The sequence below is a fragment of the Oxyura jamaicensis genome, chromosome 20 (assembly GCF_011077185.1).
Source record: "Oxyura jamaicensis isolate SHBP4307 breed ruddy duck chromosome 20, BPBGC_Ojam_1.0, whole genome shotgun sequence".
NCBI lineage: Eukaryota > Metazoa > Chordata > Aves > Anseriformes > Anatidae > Oxyura > Oxyura jamaicensis.
Genome location: NC_048912.1, coordinates 13,639,096 through 13,647,661, shown reverse-complemented (window position 1 = coordinate 13,647,661; position 8,566 = coordinate 13,639,096). Strand labels below are relative to the sequence as shown.

The window sequence follows — 8,566 nt, the reverse complement described above, 5'->3', positions numbered from 1 at the left end:
TGAGGCTGCTTTAATGCCTTATTATGATGCTTGTGGCAAAATAATCTGTCTCTGAAAGGTCCTCAGCCTCTGCCAGAATCCAGCTGCACCAGGTGGGTCAAATTCTGCAGTAAGGATAAAAAATCCAAATGTGTCTTAATTTAAGGAGCTTTAAAGATGTAAGAAACTCTAACAATGTGATATCACACTACACACTGCGTGGAAAAGAAAGTCTCTATAACAGATTATGTAAGGGAAGTACAAAGAATGAGCAAATCAGCACAAAATCTTTCCTTAAGGACTGATCAGAAAGGTAGGTGAACAGGCACTAGTTTGCAAAGGTGAGGAAAGGGTAGGAACAGGTGGGATTTTGCAGGGATATGCTAAATTTATGCACTGAGATGAAATCAGAGTTGCCCAGAAAACAGGATTAAATCCAGAAAATATAACATCCAAACTTTTATTTGTAGTGCTTGAAGCTTTGAGAATGCACTCCCTACTTGGAATAAATCTGCAAGGGAGTTTTTAAAAATTCATTGCTACTGCATGCCACTGTTTTTAACTACAGCTTGCATTAAAAGTGATAAATTGGGCCAGAAAAGTCTGAAGCATACCAAGGATCTGTACAACAGAGAAAGCAACAGGTTGTATTTAGCAAAGAGCTAAGGGAATATTAATATCCACAAACAGCTGCTTTCTGTATTCGCTGGCAAAGGAGGGAAGTGCAATTTTGGGCTGGGCAAAGTGTCCAGTGAGATGATGTTAGTCACTTTCAGAGCTAATTGATCAAGAAAAATGAAGGAGCTCTGTGACAAATCACCTCCAGTTACTAGGTTTGAGCTGACAGAAACACAAGATCCAAACTGAGAGTTTGGCTGCCCTAATTTACATCAAACATGTAATTATGTGCAAAACACAGATGTTGCACACTGAACCACTTATTTTCTCCAGTTTGTGGGTGTTTTATGGGACCAGGTTTAGGTTCTGCCATGCAGGGTACCCCTTTTGCTTCCTTGCCTTTCTGCCCATTGCTGTGCATCTTCCAGTTGCCACAGGTATTAGGTCTGATATCCAGACACGAACGCAGAAGCATTCTGCATGCAGCTTAATGTAGTGCTCATAGGTCTATTTTCAGAGTGTCTTCATTTTTTTTTTCACAGAATGGGAAAAGCACAAGCCAAAAGCTCTTTGACCTGTGTAAATGGAAACACCTACAACTCCACAACAGGCACACGGGGTGTCTATCCCAATAAACACATCTCTTTCACAACGTGCTGTATGCTTCAGCTCCTCTGACCTCTCCTTTTCCTTCTGGCTGGAGCCTTGCCCATGGTAACATCTAGCATAAGCGGGGAAGATTTCTATTTTATATCTCAATGCAAGTCTGGAAAGCTCCAAAGCTAACAGAAATTTTAATTCTATCAGCATGGTAGTTTTCTGTGTTTTTTTTCCTATATTTCCCAAAGGGACCATATGTCATACTGAAAATATTAATTCTTGGGAGTTGCTAGAGAATTAACATAAATTAAGCCAAGAACTACTTTAAATACTTACAGAATGCAGTAATTGTACTTTTATGTGACTTTTGTTCTAGAGTAAATCCTATTCACATCTGATATGTTCAAAAATTTCTTTAGCAAAATTTCTTGATTCTGTAGGATTTTTCCACAATTTCAAGAAGAAACATTTGGAATCAGTGTCTAAACAGCTTCATTTTCTTAAGGCAAACCTCTTCAGTGTTTATCTGACAATTCTGTTTCTAAATGCAAAAGCGTTTAAGTTTTTGAAGGTTGGCTACTGCCATTTGAACACCCAGCTGCAGATAACTGCAGAAATTGCACATCCAAGCCAGGTGCAGAGGAATACGCATCATGCTCTATATTTTGCCTCTTAGTGTCTTTAAAAAAAAAAAAAAAAATGCTGATATGGTGCGCTTAGTTTTATTTTTAGAAACATGAAATGTTATGTTCCTCCACGTATAGACCCCAGTTCAGGAGCAGTTGTTTGGTAGCAGGGGCAGTTCACAGGCGGTGTAACAGGGCACATCCTCACGCAGAGGCTGCAAAGGATGTACATTTCTATCAGCATCCGTACAGTTTGTTGTGGAGCCACGTTAGATTCCGGCTCATGCAAGGCAAGGGGTGTAACACTGCAATTACCTCCATGTCATATAGATAAGTGTCTGACTCAGCGCTATTCAATATTCTACCTGATCAAATGTAAAGTAGCTACTCCAACTGCAGGAGGCAGAGGTGGAAAAAGCCAGTAGGTTAATCTCCATCTCCTTGCTGCACATGGCTGTGTACAGGCAGGCCTGAACTAAATCTTTGCTTGACAGTTATAAAGCCCCAGAGAATGAGGCTAAATGCTTGGGTTTGTCACATAACGGGAAGGTTATCACCCTGTCTGCAGCGCTCGTGCACGTAACACCACTGCAAGGAAGCCATCAGCCATTTGTCAAACGTAGAAACGGCCCAAATGGTGCTAGATTTTGTTACCTTGTCAACCAACACACACTTCAGTTTTGCTCCAGTGAATTTTTTGCATCTTCGGGCATGAGGTGCTGTTTTCCTCTGTGCTGGGGACCCAGAATAAGAAGTGACAAAAATAAACCACAGACAGACAAATGGGAAAAAAATCTGTTATTTCTGAGTGTTTTGTAGAATCAGACTCATTTAATACATTATTTCTTTTTCTTACAAGTCTGTCAGCCTGCTCCTCGGGCTGTGTTTGCCTTGCTGTTGGACGTGCAATGTGAGTTTGAACACTGCAGTTGTCCAGTGCTGAAAAACAGAGCAAGATGCCTGGGACTCATGCGTACGCAGGCTGGTTTGCTGGCTGGTTTGATTGACACATCCTTATAGAAATGATGGGACATTAAAAAACCAAACAAGGCATTTGGTGTTCAGGTTGCTGCTTCTCTTGGAGCATGTGGAGCTTTCACCCAGAGATTTCCAGGGAAGAGAACTGTCCTCAGCTGCCTCTGCATCAGCCATCAGGGGATGAAATCTGCTTGGGGAAACGAGATGAGGCCACTGAGCAAGAGAATAAATCAGTGTCACGTACTGAGAAGGAATGGTGCAGAATTAATTATTTTCCCTTGTAAACCTTTTGTCTAGTGCCAGTGGTTTAATTTGTTTTCCAGGACTTTCTACTATCGAGCCTCCATGAAATATATATGTAGGCACGGAGGTATTTTTTACTCTCTATCCAACATGGACACATTGTCAGGGACATTAAGAAGAGAAGACACCTCAAGATCACTCCACCTGCTCAACTACTACTGCAATTATGTGTTAATCTATGATGGATGGCCGAGGAGTAGCCGATTGAGCTGGCTTTTATCCATATTAATAGACTAATTGCACATGAATCATCCTGATTGCAAAGGAGGCTCTTGCAAGGACTGACAGCGCCTGAAGGATGAACAAAGGTCTCTGCCTAGTTTAAGAGAAGTAACCAAAGAGATCAGTTCTAAAATCATAACTTTTGCATTTAAATAGCCAAAAACTTACCTCTTCTACCTGGTCCATAACATCCAGAGATATCACAACCCCCTGGATATCCTGACTGGCCAGGCTGTCCCCTGACACCAGGAAAACCTTGAGGACCGGTGTTCCCAGGGTAACCCTTTGGACCTGGTTTCCCCAGCACAACTTCTCCTGGTGGGCCTAAAGAAGGAGAACCATGGTAAGCCATAGCACATCTATTGTGTTGGTATAACATCTATACTTTCCCCATCCTACTTTTCTGAGTATTGTTTCCTCATTTAGGGGAAGAAGTTGGGTCTCTTCTGAATCCCAGTAACTAGGTCTTATCTTTGACCTTAAAGGTGCCCAGCTTGGCTAAAAATGGAGCCTGGTTACGAGAATCCAAAGAAAACCCACTTAAGTGTCAATGCAGAAAAGCACCTTAACTCCAGGATCCATCTCATTGTTTTTGCAACTTTCTACCTCAACTATAAAAATTTAAATACAGAAGAACATGTTTGGCCACACTTTCTTTATCAGTACCTGCTTGATAGCTTAAGTCGGTGGTAAACCCCACCTTGATTTCAAGTAACAAGGATCAGGACAGAGGAGCACACCAAATCCTAACAGATTACTTAGAAACCCTTGTGTTTCACAGGCTGAATTTTCAAAGAGTTTCCATCCCTTGAACATCCGTACTTGCATGCAAAAAGGCAGTAAAAGTAAAACTCACTGGATGTGCTTCAGGTCCTTAAAATACATCGTTACATAAGAATGGGTACGAAGGGAAGGAGGCTGCCTGGAACAGTCTCATGTCTTAGCAAAGAGGAACCAGCCAGGATGCTGTGGTGGGAAGGCTGATCAGTCCCACCACAGTGGTCCTAAGGCTGAAGATGCTCTAAATCTGGCAGCTGGTGAGCTCTGGGGTCAAGACAGAGAGGTTGCATTTACCTGTTCTGCCTCTGGGTCCTTGAATCCCTTCCCCGTTGACTCCAGACATCCCTTTTTCTCCCTTAGGTCCTGGGGCACCTAATCACAAGAAACAGACAAGTGGCCCTCACTGCAATCACCACCTCTTTTGAAACCCGTTTCTTTGAATTTTCTCAATGCACCTACTCTCTTTCACAGAGCAAACAGTTGTCCATGACAAACAGTACTTTAACTGGCATTGATCTGCATCCTAAAGTAACTGAAAAAGGAGATTTTTCACAGAAAAAAAAAATCAACACACTATTGTTACTGCACTGGGCTGAGTATGAGGTCCACTCTCATGTTATTCACATTGCTCATGAATCATCTCATTGACCACATGATAGTAAGTCAGGTTGCTTTGTTGTTTTCTCATGAATTTGCTAGCAAAAGTAGTACATCTCAATAGAAAAGGTACATTTTGACAAAATACCATTTTTTTGTTATTTTTAAGATGAAAATATTTTGATCAGCTCTGTCCTTAAGAGTGTTTCTTGGTGAGATCTGTCTTCTGCCATCTCCTCACTCAGCAGGCTGGAAACATCTGCAGGTTGTTACTTTCCTTTTCTATTCAGTGTCATTTTGATAAGCTCCACAGATCCCAGCTAAATCTGAATGTTGCCAAGGAGTGAAACAGCGTGTCCCTAGTTACCTAGAGGTGTTAGGTCACTGCTGAAACCAAGGCTTTTTATTTTATTTTGACAGGCAAACATCTGCAAATCCAAACAAAATATATTTCCACCATTCACTATCTTGTGCCCCTTCTTGAGATTATATTAATCCACTTTTCTAGTCATATGCAAGGCTTTTGTTGCTCATACTGCGCCAGAAACCTTATAAACACTTCTGTCCATACCTCTTTCTCCAGGATACCCATCTTTTCCTGGCTGGCCAGGGATGCCATTTTCTCCTCTTTCTCCGTTGCTCCCAGGGGGACCTGGAGGACCTGGTGGTCCTGGTTCTCCCGGCTTTAATCTTTCTTCCCAAACAGGAACTGGCTTCCTTGCGTGTTCATGAATGAATGAATCAAACTTCAACACATGAGCTGAGAAGGTAAGATAGAAAAATGAAATTTTGCTTGCCTGGGAAATTCAGAAAAGAGACTAAATCTGAGGATGTTGTCTAAAAAGGTGCTTAAAACTACCATTTAGTGTGAAAATGTTATCAGCTCAAACTGAGGAAGCCAGAAGCTGAGGAGGAGGATGGACAGCTGAGTCATTGTTTTGCTGTCTGACCTTGGGCAAACCATCGCTTCTCTTTGTGCATCACAGCACAGGAGTTTTACCAAAACTGACTCATCTCAAGAGGAATCCACACAAATCACTGGAAGAATCGTTTCTTTCATATCTGAACCTCTGCCTTTTGAGAGAAAATGAAACTTTGCAAGGAAGAAAAGAGTTTTCCTTATATATATATATACATATGTATATATATATACACATATATATATATATATTTCAGGAGTCTTTGTGCTAATACCACCCAATAAACCAAAGTAGCACTGAGAGCCTGTGCTGGGACATCTGCTATGCATGGGGCTCAGCATGGCACAGGACAGAGGAGATCCCTGGCTCACTACGGCTTCGTGCCATCTTCCAGTGTAGTTTTGCTCACTGCTGCTGGAGAGGCTTTGACAAACCTGGGAGTCAGGCTGGTTATACTCACTCTGGATCATCCGCTCACAAGCCTGGCTGACAAGCTGGTAAATTGTGGCCAAGGACTGTGGTTCCCCCTAAAGTGAAGCATTATATATTTATACATTTTATATATATGTATTACATATATATATAATATATATAAAGTATTAATATCTTTTAATAATGTTTTAGAAAGGATCGATATCATAATGCAAGATAGCTTTCTGCCTACTATTTTGTCAGCTTGAGTAACAGAGATATTAATCACTATAAAATGTGGCTTTATTTATTTATCACAAAGTTCTGAAGCCATGAAATTGTGATTGGAAAGCATCAATAATTGCTTTTCTCACACATAGAAAAGCACAGAAAAAAATAGACTGAATCACTATGATAACAGAAGGTACCAAAAGAGGGAGAGTAAATTTCTCTCTCAAATTTCATCAAAAATGATAAGACAGTCTAACTTAATATTCTGTGATATGTAAAATTTTAAACATGATCAGATATTACAATGTCCTATCATTGTCTAAATCTTTTATGGATATTGATTCTTACTCTTCCTGTATTCTGAATAAGTTATATCTGATCGTTTCTTTGTAAAGTTTTAGTAATGCAGGGAAAAGCGATAAAAATGTAAAAAGCTGCTTTAAAATGAACATTGACTCTATTTCTGAAAATTCATAGCTAACACACTGAAAATTTCCAGAACCATTTCTAAAATATATATCTCTGGCTGAACTGCTGTGCAAATTACCCAGACTTAAACAAAAGCTTGGCAAAACACCCACGGGAGGTAACAAGGAAACTTCCACTGTGGGGGAGAAGTACAGAAAAAGAAAAGCTGGTGGGAATGGAAGGAGAATGATATTAAAATTATAATTCTGAGGAATTAACTTGAAACAAAAGCTGTCTGTCAAAAGTAGCTTGCTCCTGTCTGAAGCTTAATTCACCTAAGTCAATCTTGGCAATGAGACTTGGTATCCTAGACAGAAACAGGATTTCTTTTTAACCATAAGTCAGGATGAGCAAAGCTTCCTCTTCCAATAAAGAAAACCTTCCAAGGTAGCGTAGCTCTCCTGACCTCAAAGGCTCTGTGCCAGAGAATGGCAGAGGTTTGTGACAAACGAGCCCCCTCTTAGTCAATACAGAAAGAAAACAAAAACTAAACAAACAAAAAAGAAAAAAACAAGTGAAGTCCAGTGTTTTTGGTTTTAACATCTCAGCAAAGAATGGATTTTCAGTTAGCTTTCCTTCTTCACTACTACAATTGGCACTAAGCAGCTGCTTATTACTTATGACCCATCAGAACAGCCAGTGCAGATGGGTGGAAAGCCACACACTATAGGTACGTTAGGCTATTCAGCACTAAAAAGGTCTTTACATGATATAAGCACGAAGCAGATTACTACATCCACTCTTTTGAGTGGAGGATTTAGCTGTGTGCCCAGCAGCAGAAAAACTTACTTTCTCTCCTCTTTCTCCTTTTGGACCTGGCAGCCCCTACAAGGAAAGCAAAAGAAAAAGTCAACATCTGGGAAGAGGAGGAGAAGAAAATAAAGCAGCTGGAGCAGTGGCACCATGCACCATCAGCAGGGTGCAAGATACATACATAGATACAAACTTAGAACAGGTTTCCTAACATAGCGGGAAGTTTTTAACTTCTGAGAATAAACATCTGACATCTAGACACAAGGCTGCTCCTAAAAGCCCAGTGCTGGCTGTTAGGGTTTAGATGCTGAATTTTGTGTAGCTTGTAAAAGTACAGAGAGCAAAGGGAGGTAGGGTCCATTAAATGCTTTGTCAATAATTAAGTAGCCTGGGCTTTGCACATCCTTATGAAAGGTGAGTGTGAATTAAAACTCTTCTTTAGACACTGAGGGAAAGTTGCCATGGGAACAGCTTGCTTGCACTTGGTGTTTTCACGACTTGGCCTTCCCTGAGACCCCCAAACAGAAACTTACTGTTGGCCCAACGTCACCCGGAGGTCCCTTCTCACCACTGCTGCCTCGGGAGCCAGTCACTCCTTGGAAGCCCTGCAGACATTAATTACAAGATGCGGATAAAAGTCCAGATATTTCCTAACTTTCTTTTGCTTTCTCTTCAAGGCTGACATCTCCTTACGGCTCCAGGGGCACAAGCAGCTTGAGTTTGGAGGACTCCAGCAAGAGCATCGTAGCCTTAAGGTTTTTGTGAGTACCTCATCCAGCCACGAGTGCAATGCTAAGAGTGTCTCATGTGTGAGTCATCCCCACATCATCTCCTATTATCTCAACTACAGTCAGGCCAGCAAAGCTGAGTTATACCAATAAACTGCAACGTGTTTTTTACCCTGCAGGTTTTAGCTCCTTCATTTCATATTCAGATTTAGAGACAGCCTAGAGCATAACCCTTTTCTTCAGTCTGCCAATACCATGCTGCTGGCTTTTTCTTTTCTTTTCTTTTCTTTTCTTTTCTTTTCTTTTCTTTTCTTTTCTTTTCTTTTCTTTTCTTTTCTTTTCTTTTCTTTTC

General features: G+C 40.9%; 1 protein-coding gene across 2 annotated transcripts in view; it reads right to left on the bottom strand.

Annotated features, from left to right (window-relative positions):
• Nucleotides 1-2,604: 2,604 nt before the first annotated feature.
• COL20A1 (collagen type XX alpha 1 chain) overlaps nt 2,605-8,566 on the bottom strand; it is a 44,661-nt gene continuing 38,699 nt past the window's right edge. For both annotated transcript variants that reach the window (XM_035344223.1, XM_035344224.1), the window contains 7 exons: nt 8,020-8,091; nt 7,523-7,558; nt 6,084-6,150; nt 5,275-5,463; nt 4,401-4,478; nt 3,495-3,650; nt 2,605-2,988 (listed from right to left, as the gene is read on the bottom strand). In XM_035344223.1, the coding sequence (XP_035200114.1) occupies nt 2,975-2,988; nt 3,495-3,650; nt 4,401-4,478; nt 5,275-5,463; nt 6,084-6,150; nt 7,523-7,558; nt 8,020-8,091 (612 nt within the window). In that variant the 3' untranslated portion in view covers nt 2,605-2,974. The remainder of the gene's footprint in view (nt 2,989-3,494; nt 3,651-4,400; nt 4,479-5,274; nt 5,464-6,083; nt 6,151-7,522; nt 7,559-8,019; nt 8,092-8,566) is intronic.